Source organism: Oryctolagus cuniculus, chromosome 17 (assembly GCF_051225735.1).
Source record: "Oryctolagus cuniculus isolate XC-2025 breed Fujian yellow rabbit chromosome 17, ASM5122573v1, whole genome shotgun sequence".
Lineage (NCBI taxonomy): Eukaryota > Metazoa > Chordata > Mammalia > Lagomorpha > Leporidae > Oryctolagus > Oryctolagus cuniculus.
In genome coordinates, this window is record NC_142883.1 from 16,132,773 (window position 1) to 16,149,298 (window position 16,526).

The 16,526-nt window shown below is 42.1% G+C and overlaps 1 protein-coding gene across 1 annotated transcript in view; it reads right to left on the minus strand.

Annotated features, from left to right (window-relative positions):
- EFCAB3 (EF-hand calcium binding domain 3) overlaps positions 1-12,983 on the minus strand; it is a 60,559-nt gene extending 47,576 nt beyond the window's left edge. Inside the window, exons 1-9 of the mRNA XM_051825081.3 lie at positions 12,959-12,983; positions 11,104-11,208; positions 9,405-9,458; positions 8,479-8,583; positions 5,854-5,907; positions 4,798-4,902; positions 4,670-4,723; positions 3,864-3,968; positions 238-291 (exon numbers count right to left, since the gene is read on the minus strand). Coding sequence (XP_051681041.3) covers positions 238-291; positions 3,864-3,968; positions 4,670-4,723; positions 4,798-4,902; positions 5,854-5,907; positions 8,479-8,583; positions 9,405-9,458; positions 11,104-11,208; positions 12,959-12,983 — 661 coding nt within the window. The remainder of the gene's footprint in view (positions 1-237; positions 292-3,863; positions 3,969-4,669; positions 4,724-4,797; positions 4,903-5,853; positions 5,908-8,478; positions 8,584-9,404; positions 9,459-11,103; positions 11,209-12,958) is intronic.
- Between the last annotated feature and the right edge of the window lie 3,543 nt (positions 12,984-16,526).

Genomic DNA, 16,526 nt, shown 5'->3' on the forward strand with positions numbered 1-16,526 from the left:
TATCAAATCCCGAAGTGTCAATTTCACTCATAATACATTAAATTTTTTTGGTACTCTATATATTACCTACCACAAATCAGAAAAAATATGTGATATTTGTCTTTTTGGCTTATCTCACTAAGCATGTTATATTAAATAATTTTAATATTTATGAATGGGAAACATTGATCTCTAACATTAATCACAAAGTATTATGATGCTATTTATAATATCTTTCCATCATAGCTCTTAACTTACCCTTGATGTAATTGACAGCATCCATCAATTCATTCAGATCAACTGTTCTGTCACCTGTAAGGCAAGAGAAGCATACTTCAGAGCCAGAAGACTGATGTTACTGAGACTAAAATTTGTATTGTATAGAATTCTGAAATTATGAATATCATGAGACTTTTCTTTTTCTAATTTTCCTTATAATTTCATGTTCTTCATAAGATATCTCTTATCTTCAGAGTTAACAGGGTTATTTTAGAAACAAAGAAAGCTTTCAATCTACAATTATCATTATTGTATCTTCCTTTTTTCTTTGCTTTTAAAAATTATTTATTTATTAGAGAGAGAGAGAGAGAGAGAGAGAGAGACAGAGTAAGTCACCTAGGGTTCTCCCATCCACTGGTTCACTCCCTAAATGCCTACAACATTCAGAGCTGGCCCAAGCCAAAGTAAAGAGCCTGGAACTCAACCCAGGTCTCTAATGTGGATGGCAGGGACCTAAATACTTCAGACATCGCCTGCTGTCTCCCAGGGAGCACGTTAGCAGTCATTCTAGAGCAGAGCCAGGACTCAAGCCCAGGCACTCCTACATGTGATACAGGTGTCTCAAGTGGCACATTAATTGGTATGCCAAGTGCTTGCCTAAATTAAGAAATGATTGGTTACACTGTAGTGGAAGATAAACAATGATACATAACCAAAGAATAAATTGAGTTACTGCTAAGATGCTACAAAAATAAAATAGGCCTGTATAACTAAGAGCAATGAGGGATGGGAATGCTGTAGATAGGCCATTAGCCAAAAAGTCTCTCTGAGGACTATTTGGGTTGAGGCTTGAATGATGAGAAGGGGAGTGAAGAACTGGAGGATGATCACTTCATGTGAGAGTATGTGCAATAGGCCTAGGATGGGAATGAATTTGATATGACTGAGAGACCCCGAAAAGGCCCATATGATAGGTACCAAATTATGAAAGGCTTTGTACACCATGATGATAAAGTTTGGATTTTATTCTGGTTGCAATGGAATGTCATTGGAGGCCTTGGAAAGGGGAGAGTAACTTGCCCTGACCTGACTTTGCCAAGGTCACTCTGGTTAGTATGTGCAGGATGAAACAACTGGAGGAACAGAGACTAAATCACTGTTTCAGTGGCCCAGGAAAGAGATGATGGGGCTCAGGTTATGGTTGCAGCAGTGAAGATGGTGATAAGTAGACGGATTTAGGACATAGTTTTCAGGAAAACCTAGATTTGAATTTGGAACATGGCGGAAAGGGAAAAATCAAGAACGACAGCTTGTTCTCTCCCTCCTTCTCATCAGCAAGGTTCTTTGAGATGCCTTTACTGAGATGGGAAGAACTTGAGATTTTGGGGGGAAATAATCAATATTTCCATTAAATTGATGATGCCTGTTAGAAATCCAAGTGGAAGACAGGTGTTTGGCACCGTGTTAAGATGTTGCTTGGGAAGGCTGCATCCCATATCAGATACAGTGCTTGACTTGAGTCTGGCTCCTCCACTTCTGGTACAGCTTCCTGCTGATTTGTACTCTCAGAGGTTACAGTGGTGGTTAAAGTTCTTGGGTACCTGCCAATTGCATGGGAGAGTTCCTTGCTTAGCCTGGCCCAGTCCTGGCTATTGTGAGCATTTTGGGAATGAACCAGTAGATTGAACATCTTTCTCTTTTGTTTCCATTGAAATGACGAACAAATAAAAATTACACACACAACAAAGAAATCCAAGTGAAACAAATACTGATGTGAGATACCATTCCTGACATAGGGAGATAGAGCTAGATATAAATTTACTCTATCAGCCTTGAGAAGGTATTTGACCCAATGGATGTAATATCCTAGGAAGAAGGTGTAGATAAAAAAAGCAGCAAAGGGACTAGTGCTGGGGCACTTCATTATTTAGAGATTTTGTTGGGGAGGAAGAGTCAGAAAGGGAAACTGAGAAGCTGTCAGTGAAGGAAGAAGCAAAGGGCTTCAGAAGTCTAGGGTGGGGCTGGTGCTGTGGTGTAGCGGGCTAAAGCCTCCATCTGTGGCACCAGCATCCCATATGGGCACCATTTTAAGTCTCGCCTGCTCCTCTTCCAATCCAGCTCTCTGCTATGGCCTGGGAAAGCAGCAGACGATGGCCCAAGTGCTTGGGCCCCTGAACCTATGTGGGAGCCCTGGAAAAAGCTCCTGGCTCCTCGTTTCCAGATCAGCCCAGGACTGCGGCCATTTGGGAAGTAAACTAGTAGATGGAAGACCTCTCTCTGTCTGTCTGTAACTCTATATTTCAAAATAAATAAATAAAATATTTTTTAAAAGTCTAGCAAAAAATGGTTCAATAAAGAGGGGTAGGGGGCCAGTGCTGTGGCACAGCAGGTAAAGTCACCACTTGCAGTGCTGGCATCCCATAAGGGCGCCTGTTCAAGTCCCAGCTGCTCCACTTCCAATTCAGCTCTGTGCTAAGGCCTGGGAAAGCAGTGGAAGATGGTCCAAGTCCTTGGGCCCCTGCACCCATGTGGGAGACCTGGAAGAAGGTCCCGGCTTTGGATCGGTGCAGCTCCAGCTGTTGTGGTCAACTGGGGAGTGAAACAGTGGATGGAAGACTCTCTCTCTCTCCATCTCTTTCTCTCTGTGTGTAATTCTGACTTTAAAATAAATAAATAAATCTTAAAAAAGAGGGGAGTTGTTACTATGTCAAATGATGCAAGTAAAATAAAAACAGACAATTGACTATGAATATTAGCAAGGGGGTCATTGATGATCTTATTCAGAGCTGATTCAGTGTGTGGTGGGGATGAAAACCTGATTGGAGAACTGGGGAGTGAATGGGAAGTGAAATGGAGATAATGAATGAAGACAACTTTCTGAGACAGCTCTCCTGTGAAGAGGAACTAAGAGATGGATTGGCAGCTAACAGATGATTGGCACCATGGAAAATCATAGCAGCCTGTCAATGGAAATAGGTGGAGAGGGAGGAAGTGATGGCACAGGGGAGAAAAAGGGGCATTGCAGGAGTTGCCTTTGCAGAGGCAAGAGGAAGTGGGGTCAAGCACAAGTGGAAAGGTTGGTTCATGATAGAGACAGATTCTTTTCCCTTTATAGCAAGACAGAGGCAGGACATATAGACATAGCAATAGGTAGGTTGAAAGAAATGGAGGTAGGAAAATGAGGACATTCTTGTCTAAGTGTTTTCTCTATGAAGTCTGAGGTGATGTCATCAGCTGACAGTTGAGATGAAGAGATGCTAGAAATTTGAGTGGAGACAGTATGGAATTGTCTCTGAGCATGAGAAAGTCAACTTTCAGCAATGTACAAGGACTTTTTGTACCTTAGGGGTATTAGTTCTTTGTCTTGCAACTATTGTCACCTTCTTCATCATTTTACTTTTGGTTTTCTTAATTTTTCTGTTAAATTTCCCTTCAATTCATTTTCCTTCCAGCTCCCTTAGGTGTGTGGCATTCCCAGGCATGGCTGGGTCCTGCAAGTGGAATCCCTTACACACATTTTGAAAAGTGTTTTGAAGATGGGATTTCTTCATAAGTTAGGATTCAGTCTTCCTATTTATATTTATGTCACTATGAACAAAATGGCTTTCAGCAATTCTAACTGTTCAAACATTCCTCTAGAGAATAGTGATGTCTGTAATACTCACCATCAGTCGATAGTTGGGTCATTAATTCCTTGTGTTCTTTATTTGTGATTTGAATTCCCATGCTTTCCAAAAGAGACTCAACTTTCTTGACTTTGACCCGTGGGCCTTTGGAGTAAAGGGCATGAAATAGGAATATGAATGATTATGCTTAAAAGTGAAAAATGCTAATTGTAGTCATCCATCAAAAACCCCAATTGAAGGGTAAAGCACAAGAGCACAAAGAAACTTACATGTGTGTGTCTCCCTAGTGTCTCATAACATTTGTGTAAGTGTGTTTCCCTAGATTCAGATGTCTGTTAAAGTAGGAAAAAAGTGAGAAAGGTAACAACTGAATTGTTAGTAGTGTTTACCTTTATGGACTGGATTAGGGGGACTTTCATTTCATTATATTCATTTTTCAAGAGAATAATTTCCTTGTAGTATTTTTTGTGTTTCTTAGAGTATTTTCTAGCTCAAAATTAAAAGAATATTTATCTATACAGAATAGGTATGCAAAGTGGAAATAGGATATTTCCCTAATACTGATCCAGGGGACTTTGTTTTGTTTCTGTGATGGGTTAATAAAGAGGAAGTAGGCAGGTCTAATGATTCATGGATGATACAACGACCAATCTATGTAAGTCTAGTCAGAAAAGAGTGTTAGAGTCTTCCTACAGTAATGTGACATTTATGTTCCAAGAAAGAATGCTAAGGTATAAGTAGTAATAATGAATCAATAAATTGGCAGAAAGCAAAGTTGGAATGTTTAAAAGAAAATGTTAAACATAAGGATTTTATACTTGTTTTTCATCATGCTTCTTACTCACCTTTGAGGGCTTTCACACCTTTTAGCAATCTATTCTTGGGTACCTTCCCACTAGCTGTAAGATAAGACGTAATTCAGAACAGAGGTTAAAATGGTGGGAAGATTAACAAAACATCACTGAATACTCACGGTAAAGGGACATAGACTTCAGCAGTTCCTTGTGTTCTTCAGCAGTGAGTACCAGCCCCATTTCCCTCAGCACATTGTCCAGGTTACTGACATCAATCTTGTCTCCTTTGGAAAGATGGGAATTGGTAATATGTAAGAATATCAGGAACAATGATTATGAAAATAATGACCTATGTGGCATTATCTTTAATTAGAAGACTAAAACTGCACAGATTTAAGGGACATGTGGATGTGTAATCTAAGTCAGAAGAAGAAATTATACTTTTAATTCATGAGAAAGAAAAGTTCATATAATTCAGGTGCAATTCAAATACCATCATATTACCTGAATTATGGGGTCTTTGGAAAAGAAACTATATATATATATATATATATATATATATATATATATTTTGACAGGCAGAGTGGACAGTGAGAGAGAGAGACAGAGAGAAAGGTCTTCCTTTTGCCGTTGGTTCACCCTCCAATGGCTGCCGCGGCCGGCGCGCTGCGGCTGGCGCACTGCGCTGATCCGATGGCAGGAGCCAGGTGCTTCTCCTGGTCTCCCATGGGGTGCAGGGCCCAAGTACTTGGGCCATCCTCCACTGCACTCCCTGGCCACAGCAGAGAGCTGGCCTGGAAGAGGGGCAACCGGGACAGAATCCGGCACCCCGACCGGGACTAGAACCTGGTGTGCCGGTGCCGCTAGGCGGAGGATTAGCCTAGTGAGCTGCGGCGCCGGCCAAGAAACAATATTTTAATGACCATACTACAAAAGCTTCATCTTAAATGGTTTTGGCTAATGTCATGATGGCCTAAATAATGGTATGTGAAAAATACAATTGTTAAAAACTCAAGATAGGTCTACACAGGAAAAATCCCAAATCAAACAGTAAGATTATGAAACAAACATTTAACTACTAAGTATAACTACTAACTACTAAGCATGAATGGCAATTTAGTATGTCATCAATAACTTGAAGGGGGAAAATGACTGTAAAGTATCCTAATGTTTTTTCTATGAAGCATTAAGGTCTTGGTTAATGATTGTCCTTTTTACCAAAATTTCTTTCTCACCTGTGAATGTTTTTGCTTCATCCATCACCACATTCAAATCAACCAGTTCATTCTCTGTAGGAAAAGACAATTCAGATACACACTTAGGAAAATGATATGAAAAATTTAAGTTACAATGTAAAGGGATGGAATTCAGCTATTTTTCATGATTTTCTCTGGAAACTCTTTTAACTAAAAATAAAAAAGAAACATAAGCTAGAAAGAGATAAAGACATAAATTCAAAGTCAACTTCCATTTAACTACTTCTACTTCTACTGTGTATAAAGTATCAAATGACTCAACACTGCTATGAAGCAAGTTTAACAGTAGTGCCTTCTAGTAGGCCTCCTCCTTCAAACTCATAAGGGGAGTATTTGTCCACTGACATACTTGAATTTTAAACCTGGAAGTCATTTATTTACATAAGCAGCTAATCCTGGAACCTTAACAGCATGCCATCTCATCTCTCTCTATAAATTTTGCTTATGTTTCTTCCCCTACCCCTCAAGACTGTAAACTCTTTGACAGCAGGGATCATGCTTTAATTCTTTTGTCACTACCAGATATTAATTGTCCACTTTGTTCAGTGTTTGTATGTAGAGCTTGTGCCAGCCAAACAAATAAGTGAATTCCAGTGACACAGAAAGAGTCACCCTGTTGGAGTAGAAAAAAATATTCAGTAATTTTTAAAAAATTTTTAAAATAAAAAAAAAATCTCATTGGTAACAATACCTTTATTAGTTGCAAACATTTTAAAAAAATATTTAATTATTTGTTTGAAAGCCTGTGTGTGTGTGTGTGTAAGAGAGAGAGAGAGCTATGATTTTCCATCTGCTGGTTCACTTCCCAAATGGTCTCAACAGCCAGGACTGTGCCAGGCTGAAGCCAGAAGACAGCATCTCTGTTCTGGTCTTTCTATGGGTGGCAGGAGAGCAAGCACTTGGATTGTTTTCAGTTGTCTTCCTAGGTGCATCAGCAGGAAGCTGAGACAGAAGCAGAGTGGCTGGGACTCAAACCAGTGCTGATATGGGATGCTGGTATCACAAGTGGTGGCTTAACTCACTGTGCCACAATGCCAGTCCCTGCAGTTGGAAGCATTTTTGAGAACTTCTAGCTAACATGAGTATGTAGGGGGAAATATCACAGTTAAAAAATAATTTGTGGCGATTTTTTTTTATGATAAAAACAGGGGCCATATAAAATTATAAATAATTCTCAACATTCTTAAACTCAGGAAAGTGAGGTTCGAAATTATAAGCTAGGCCAAAATTTTTTCTAGTGTCGGCTACAGATAGGGATAGCATGGAAGAGGTTTGCTTTAGCAGTGACTTAACTTTAGTTATGCCTGCCAGTCACTAGTTGATAGTAGAAACCTTGAGTTAGAAGAGAACTATTTATTTATTTTAAGTTGGCACATACTGGCTCTACCTGAGAGATGTGATATCTGGCTCTCAGATAGAAGTATGATTTTCATTAGATTTGCATCTATTTAAAAAATTTATTTCAGGGAGCCAGCATTGTTGTGTAGCAGATTAAGCTGCAAAGGAAGACCTTTCTCTCTCTCTCTCTCTCTCTCTCTCTCACTGTCCACTCTGCCTGTCATCCCATATGGGTGCATGTTTGAGTTCTGACTGCTCCACTTCAGATTCAGCTCCCAGCTAATGCACCTGGGACAGCAGAGGAAGATGACCCCAGTCTTTGGGCCCCTGAACCCATGTGGGAGACCCAGATGAAGCTCCTGGCTTTTGACTTTGGCCTGGCCCAGCCCTGGCTGTTGCGGCCATTTGGGGAGTGAACCAGTGGATAGATTTCTCTATCCCTGTCTCTCCCTCTCTCTTTAAAATAAATAAAAAATAAAAAATAAATATAAAAATTTATTTTTAAGGCAGGGAGGGAAAGGGACCCCCCCCCCACACACACCCACCCCACACACAAACGGAGAGAAATAGAGAAAAATCTTCCATCTGCTGGCTCACTCCCCAAATGTCTACATCAGCTGGGACTGGGTCAGGCCAAAGTCAGGAGCCTGGGACTGAATCTGGGTCTCCCATGTGGTTGGCAGGGACCTCATTACTTGGACCATCAGTTGCTACCTCTTAGGGTGCGCACCAGCAGGAAGCTGGAATTGGATGATGCAGACGCAGAACTCAAACCCAAGAACTCTGATATGTTTCCCAAGAGGTATCTTAACTACTTTGCAAACAACCTCTCCTTTATCAGGTTTTAAATGTGGAACCTACTGGCTCAGGGATTGAACCCAAGAAAGCTCTAATGAGGCAAATCTTAACCTGGGCTTATCCCTAAGCAGTTTCTTCATAATGAATTATGTCAGCTTTGACTGTTTGACAGTTTTGTCCAGCTAAATTGATCTGAGTTATTATTGAAACATCATCCTAACTAAAAATAAAAGGTATACATGGGAAGGAAGGAAGGGAGAAAGAAAGATGTGTGAAGCAAATATGGCAAAATGATAACATTTGTTGGCTGTGCTTACCAGGCACACAGCATTTGTCACGTTGCTCTCTGTTTTCACGTGTTCTTGAAATAGTACATAAGTTTTCAAAGAGATTAAAAAATAATTTCAGAAAAACACTTTCAGGGGACCTAAACTTGTTCCTTGGTACAGCGGTATCTGCAATACTTACCATCAACTGGCAGATGGTTCAGTAGTTCCTTATACTCCTCCTTCTCAAGTTCAATTTCCATGCTCTCCATAAGGGTCTCCAGGTTACTGACATGGGCTTTTTTCCCTTAGGAAATAAGAAGGTGGAAACAAGAAATGCAAGTAATTCCAAGAAGTGGAAGATGCTAGCTTGGGGAGCATGTGTCACTCTAAGTGGTGAGTGAAACATACTAGCCATTTAAGTGACCCACACAGTGTGGAGAGTTGAGAGAGAAGCTCACTCAACATTGAGCTATAATTTCCAATTGAAGTAATCATGGATAAAAAAGAAGTAGACACATCTGATGAATTTTTTTTTGACAGGCAGAGTGGACAGTGAGAGAGAGAGAGAGAGAGAGAGAGAGAGAGAAAGGTCTTCCTTTGCCATTGGTTCACCCTCCAATGGCCGCTGCGGCTGGCACGCTGCAGCCAGCGCACCACGCTGATCCGATGGCAGGAGCCAGGTGCTTCTCCTGGTCTCCCATGGGGTGCAGGGCCCAAGGACTTGGGCCATCCTCCACTGCACTCCCTGGCCACAGCAGAGAGCTGGACTGGAAGAGGGGCAACTGGGACAGAATCCGGTGCCCCAACCGGGACTAGAACCCGGTGTGCCGGCGCCGCAAGGCGGAGGATTAGCCTACTGAGCCACGGCGCCGGCCACATCTGATGAATTGTAATAAAGCCAACCAACCTATATAAAAGTAGAATTTGAAACTTGCTATAGAGGCGTAGTTAACGATGACTTCCTCAAATACAGTAACCCCCCCAAAGAATGGAAGATTGTGAGGCATCAATTCAGAATCAGAAAACTAGAGGAACAATGGGATAGCAAGATTTTAATAAGTGAGAAATTTTAAAAAGCAAATGCAAAACATAATAAATTTTAGCTGCTGTTCTAATTAGTCTTACCTTGGAGAGGCTTTATACTATCCAGTAATCTTTTCTGATACACTTTTCCGTCTTCTGTAAGATACAGTAACATTGAATCAGAAAAAAGAACAAGAAACTGTTCAACTTTATGAAACATTTATATCATTCACCTAGAAATTTATTCTGTTCTATCCTCAAATAATAAGTAAATATGGTCAATGTACCCCCTAGTTGGAACACCTGGCATTGGTTGATGTTCCCCACAAAAACACACATACATGCTTCTTTGTTTTGCTTTGCTTTCTTGTTGGTTGCCTTTTATTTTACTTTGACCCCTTTGCCTTTCCCTCTTTTCCCTGCCTATGCCCTGGGTATATGAAGCATTCCTATATGTTTAATATAAAAAGTAGACCTAATAAAGGGATAATATTAAAAAGTTACCAACATGAACAGAATAAAAATAAACATTTAAATAAAAATTAAAAAATTTCTCTAAACAAATTCTTTCCACAAATAGAGGTGAAATAACTGGAACAGAGAACAGGGAGCATCTGCTAGCCCCTCCATCCTAGTGGACTCTGTCATTCCGGGAGGCCAACACCCTGTGCCAGGGATGTCTGCAGTGTGGAAAGAGCACTCAGTGGGGCAGGTGTGCAGTGAGGCTGCTGCCTGGGACACCTGCATCCCATATCCGCGCACCTGGGCTTGCGTTCTGGCTTTGCTTCCATCTCAGCTTCCTGCTAATGTGCACGACGGGAGGCAGCAGGTGATGGCTCGAGTGCTTGGGTCCCTGCCACCCCTGTAGGAGACCTGGATCGATTTCTAGCCTCCTGGTTTTGGCTTGACCCAGCCTGGCTGTTGCAGACTTTTGGGGAATGAATCAGCAGATGGAAACTCCTTCTCTGTCTCTGCCTATCTTTCTGTTGCCCTGCCTTTTAAATAAAATATTTAAATAAACAAACAAATAAAACTTAAAGAAAGAACTCCCAATGTCTGGCATGTGTCTCAAGTACATTACAGCTTGTGCATATCTCTTCCTGCGTTCTCAGAATCAAAGCCCTAAGGAGGCTGTACTTCTCACAACTGGTCTCCTGAAAGAGCACTCTGGGAGGAATGCTAGACAAAATGAGTGGCCACAGCCTTAGGTGTATGTGGGGAAAATCCTGACAAGGATTGAACATTCGCTGCCCGTGATGCTACTTCCGCCTCTAGGGACACCACAATCCCGAGTGGTGTGGAACAAGAACTATGGGGGCTGGGAGAATGTTTTTGTGATAGTACAGGCTGGCCTCTAGGGCCTTTGGGGCAAGTATGCAAGTGTCCAGGAGGAGGACTTGAGTGGTTGACTGGTTGTGTCACTGACTGATCAGAATGGATACGGATGGTGTAAGCATGGGATCCTGAAGGACCCCTGCTCTCAGTTGTTTGTCTTTTGGTTGCTGTATTGTGGTGAGATATGAGGGCTACTAGTGCATGGACTGAGGACTGGGACGCATTGGGGACAACAGAAGAATCTGTGTAGTTGTTTAAATACTCAGTGAGATCCAAGTATCTGAATGCAAAAAGAGAAGACTCATTTAAAAGTTTCTCACTTCTAAATTAAAACACAAGTGAAAAGGACAGGATTTTTTTTTTTTTTTAATTCAAGAACCATGCTTTTCTGAGGGTATTTCCCACAGTCCTTACCCAGAATTCCACACAGTTTCCCTGGGTGCCATGCTAGTGGCTAAATACTCACGGCTGATTGGCAGAGTTTTTAACAGCATCGACTGTTCTTTTTCAGTGAGCCTGATTCCCATGTTTCCCAGCACATTTGTTAAGTCACTGGTTTCAACCTTTTTTCCTATGAGTAGATGAAAATTGTTTCAGTTGACAACAATAACATTTAATTACTGAAAATTATGAAAAACAGCATCCAGAACAGCGCTACCTATAACTGCAGAACAAAGTATAAATACATGAGCCAACTTCACTTACATAGAGTTATTCTGAAATTCAGGATCTGAAAGCGTTCTTGAATCTAAATAAGACAATAACACTTCTATTACATGTATGGGTCAATGTAATTGTAAAGAGTGACATGGGGACTGTATAATTCCTGAAAGACCTATGATAGTGTTAGGGTTTGAATGTTTGAATCCTCTTCAAAATTCACATTGAAACATTTTTTAAAAAAAATTTTTGACAGGCAGAGTGGACAGTGAGAGAGAGAGAGAGAGAGAGAGAGAAAGGTGTCTTCCTTTGCCATTGGTTCACCCTCCAATGGCCACCGCGGCCGGCGTGCTATGGCCGGTGCACCGTGCTGATCCAATGGCAGGAGCCAGGTGCTTCTCCTGGTCTCCCATGGGGTGCAGGACCCAAGGACTTGGGCCATCCTCCACTGCACTCCCTGGCCACAGCAGAGAGCTGGCCTGGAAGAGGGGCAACCGGGACAGAATCCGGTGCCCCAACTGGGACTAGAACCCGGTGTGCCAGCACCGCAAGGTGGAGGATTAGCCTAGTGAGCCGCGGCACCGGCCACATTGAAACTTAACCTCCAGTGCAGTGGCATTAAGAAGTGGCACCACTGGGGCTGGCGCTGTGGTGTAGTGGGTAAAGCCGCTGCCTGCAGCGCCAGCATCCCATATGGGCGCCGGTTCGAGTACCAGCTACTCCACTTCCATCCAGCTCTCTGCTATGGCCTGGGAAAGCAGAGTAAGATGGCCCATGTCCTTGAGCCTCTGCACCCATATGGGAGACCTGGAAGAAGCTCCTGGCTCCTGGCTTCAGATCAGTGCAGCTCTGGCTGTTGTGGCCAACTGGGGTATGAACCAGTGGATGGAAGACCTCTTGCTTTCTCTGCCTCTCCTTCTCTCTCTGTAAATCTGACTTTTAAATAAATAAATAAATCTTTGGGGGAAAAAAAAAGAAGTGGCACCGTTAAGAGGTGATGAGGTCATGGGTCTCCTCCCTTATGACCAGGACTCAGGCAATATAGCAATTGGCTCTTTTTTTCCTTTATGCCTTCCACCAATGTGGGGACTCAGTATTTGGGGCATCACTTCTAAGCAAACAGCACTTCTCATCAGACACCAAGCATGCGGTGCCTTGATGTTGGACTTCCCAGCTTCTAGAGTGATGAGAAATAAATTTCTACTGTTTACAAATTACCCAGTCTGTGGGATTTTGTTATAGAAGCCTGAGTTGACTAAGACAGATGGTGTATAGAATCTACATAATTCCATCTGCATATAATATCTCTGTTACTACTTCATGGCCTGAATTATGGGATCGACTATTCATAGTGACTATATTTCCTGATGCAAAGACTTTCTACTGCAATATGCAGTGTTCAGTTACACTTTGGTTTATAAACAGTCAAAAAAACACATTACTGACCCATATATTGAATCAGTTAATACTTCATGAGAGTGTTGTATGCTTCCTAAATATCTAATAGTCTAACTCTTATCAATAAGACAAAATGATCAACAGGTAAAAGAGCAGGGGGAACTAATAATTGATTGATGAAAGGGGTAAGCTGCTTTAAAAAGGTAATTCTCTACAAAGATTAAGATCTCAATTTTGTAAAATTTACAGAAACTCACAATCACCTGTAAAAGTGTTTGCTGCATCCATCAACACATTCAGGTCGACCTTTTTATTTTCTGTAAGGAAATTCAGAATTTAGAGATTAAGATACTGAGACTTAAAAAGTTATATAAAATTCTTAAAATGTATATGGGATTACAGTAATTTTATGTTTTATTCTAGATTTTTTAAATTATTTTTAAATATATAGGAATATATAACAGAGGAAAGATTTAAGCTTTAAGTATATGTTTATTCATATATAACTATAACTTCTTTATTTCATAAGCTGTTAGCTGTTTAAAGTCTTTTTTAAAATTTATTTTTCAGGAATATAAATTTCATAAGCACAACTTTAGGCATATAGTGATTCTTCCCACCATACCTGCTTCCCACCCACACTCCCACCCCTCCCCTTCCTCCTTCTCCCCTTGCCAGTCCCATCTCCATTAAGATTCATTTTCAATTAGCTTTATACACAGAAGACCAACTCTATACTAAGTAAAGATTTCAACAATTTGCACACATACACACACACAAACAAGTTTTACAGTTAACACTCATAATAAAACTCATTGAGCACAGGGGTCCTGATTGGAAAGTTAGTGCACAGTGACTTCTGTTGCTAAATTAACAATTAACACTCTTATGTATGATGTCAGTGCCACCTGAGGCTCTTTACATGAGCTGCCATGACTATAGAAGCCTTTTGAGTCCATAAACTCTGTCAGTATTTGGACAAGGCCATAAGCAAAGTGAAAATTCTCTCCTCCCTTCAGAGAAAAGTCCATCCTTCTTTGATGGCCACTTTTTTACATTGTGGTCTCACTCATAGAGATCCTTCACGTAGAACATTTTTTTTTTTTTTTTTTTTTTTTTTTTTGCCACAGTGTCTTGGCTTTCCATACCTCAATGCTTTTGTGGGCATTTCAGCCAGACCAGGAAGCCTTAAGGGCTGATTCTGAGGTCAGAGTGTTACTTAAAGCAATTGTCATTCTATGAGTCTGCTGTGTGGATGCTTCCCATGTTGGGACATTCTCTCCTTTTTAATTCTATCTATTATTATTACCAGGCACTTGATCCTATTTATACAACTAAAATATTTTTTAAAAAAAGATTTATTTATTTGAAAGGCAGAGTTACAGAAAGGGGGGGGGGGAGAGAGAGATTGTCCATCTGCTGACTCACTCCTCAGTTGGTCGCAATGGTGAGAGAGAGAGAGAGAGAGAGGTCCTCTGATTGCCATATCTACTAGTTCACTCCCCAAATGGCTGCAACAGCCAGGGCTGGACCAGGCTGAAGCCAGGAACAGGAAACTCAATTCAGGTCTCCCATGTGGGTGGCAGGAACTATCACCTCTTCCAGAGTGTGCATTAATATGAAACTGGACCAGAAGTGGAGGAGCTAGGACTCCAAGGAGGCACTCCAATATGGGATGTTAGCACCCTAAGGTGACTTAACTGCTGTGCCAAGTGTCCTCCCCTCTTCCTTTTATTTTCTCTTACCCTTCCCTGTTTCCTGTTATTTTTCTTCTATATCCTACTCTTTGATTCCACTTTTCATCTCTCAAATATTCCTTTATTGCATTTTTTTGGTATCCCTGTAGCTTCAGGGACCCTTTGAGGTTCTATTTTAACCCTGCTGGTTTTTCTTAGGGGTTGAAGTTACCTTTCTTTCTTTCTTTCTTTCTTTTTTTTTTTTTTTGACAGGCAGAGTGGACAGTGAGAGAGAGAGACAGAGAGAAAGGTCTTCCTTTGCCGTTGGTTCACTCTCCAATGGCTGCCGCGGCTGGCGTACCGCGCTGATCCGAAGGCAGGAGCCAGGTGCTTCTCCTGGTCTCCCATGGGGTGCAGGGCCCAAGCACCTGGGCCATCCTCCACTGCACTCCCTGGCCACAGCAGAGAGCTGGACTGGAAGAGGGGCAACCGGGACAGAATCTGGTGCCCTGACCGGGACTAGAACCCGGTGTGCCAGCGCCGCAGGTGGAGGATTAGCCTATTGAGCCGCGGCGCCAGCCACCTTTCTTTTTTATTTCTTTTAAAAAGATTTATTATTTACTTGAAGGGCAGAGTTACAGAAAGGCAGAGAGAGAGAGAGAGAGAGAGCGCGAGATTTTCCATCTGCTGATTCACTGCTCAGCTGGCAGCAACAACAGCCAGAGCTGGACCAATCTGAAGCCAGGAGCCAGGAGCTTCTTCCAGGTCTCACATGCAGGTGCAAGAGCCCAGGGACTTGGTCCATCTTCTGTTGCTTTCCCAGGCACTAGCAGAGAGCTGGATCAGAAGTGGAGCAGCTGGGGCCGGCACTGTGGCATAGTGGGTAAAGCTGCCGCTTGCAGTGCTGGCATCCCATATGGATGCTGGTTCCAGCCCTGGCTGCTCCATTTCCAATCCAGCTCTCTGCTGTGGCCTGGGAAAGCAGCAGAAGATGCCCAAGTCCTTGGGCCCTTGCACTCGTGTGGGAGACCTGGAAGAAGCTCCTGGCTCCTGGCTTCAGATCGGCGCAGCTCCAGCCATTGTGGCCATCTGAGGAGTGAACCAGCAAATGGAAGACCTCTCTCCTCTCTCTTGCTCTCTCTCTCTCTCTGCCTCTCCTTCTCTCTATGTGTAAATTTAACTTTCAAGTAAATAAATAAATCTGGAAAAAATGGAGCAGCTGAGACTCAAACTGCTACCCACAGGGGATGCTGGCACTGCAGGTGACAACTTTATCTGCTACACCACAGCACCGGGCATGAAGACACCTTTCTAAAGATTAATAACATAGAGCCTGGCATTGTGGCACAGTGGGTTAAGCTGCCACCTGGGACACCTGCATCCCATATCAGAGTGCTGGCTGAATTCCCTGTTACTCTGCTTCAGATCCAGCTCTCTGTTAATGGACATGGGAAGCATCAGATGATGGTTCAGGTACTTGAAACCCTGCCGCCCACAGCGGGACAGATGGGGCTCCTGGCTTCTCATTTTGGCCCAGCCCTGCCCTGGATGTTGCAGCCATCCGGGGAGTGAAACAGCAGCTGGAAGATCTGTCTCTCCTCTGTCCCCACTCTTTCAAATAAATAAATAAATAAATCTTTAAAATTAGTATTAACATTATGATTAGGGAATGCATTTTCATAGTCTGATACTGAGTGTCCTCTAAGGACCTTAATTCAACCATGTCCTAAGCACATTTTCTCTTCATTTTGCTCTCTCTATGGTCTCCCCACTGATCCCTTTTTCATTGCTTTCTGGCAATTATATAAGCTATAAATCTTTGGCTCACACTTTTAATACCTCTCTCCCTTTTCTCCACCACGTCACATCAGTTTTCCCCATTTATGGCCAGGATGGTTCCCTAGGTAAGGCCCAATTCATGTCTCATCAGCACTGTTTTAAATTGTTTCTCTGTCCCCAGTTTTCCGTCCCCACCATGTCTTTCCTCGCTTTAGCTATAGATTGAAAGTGTCTTAAATGCTTACCAGCAACTGGTAGGGTGGCCTGCAGATTCTTGATTTCTTTTTCTTCAAGTGTGAATCCAGTGTTTTCTAGAACTTCTCTTATGTCACTGATACTAACCCTCCCTCCTTAACAAAAAGAAGGAAAAGTAAAT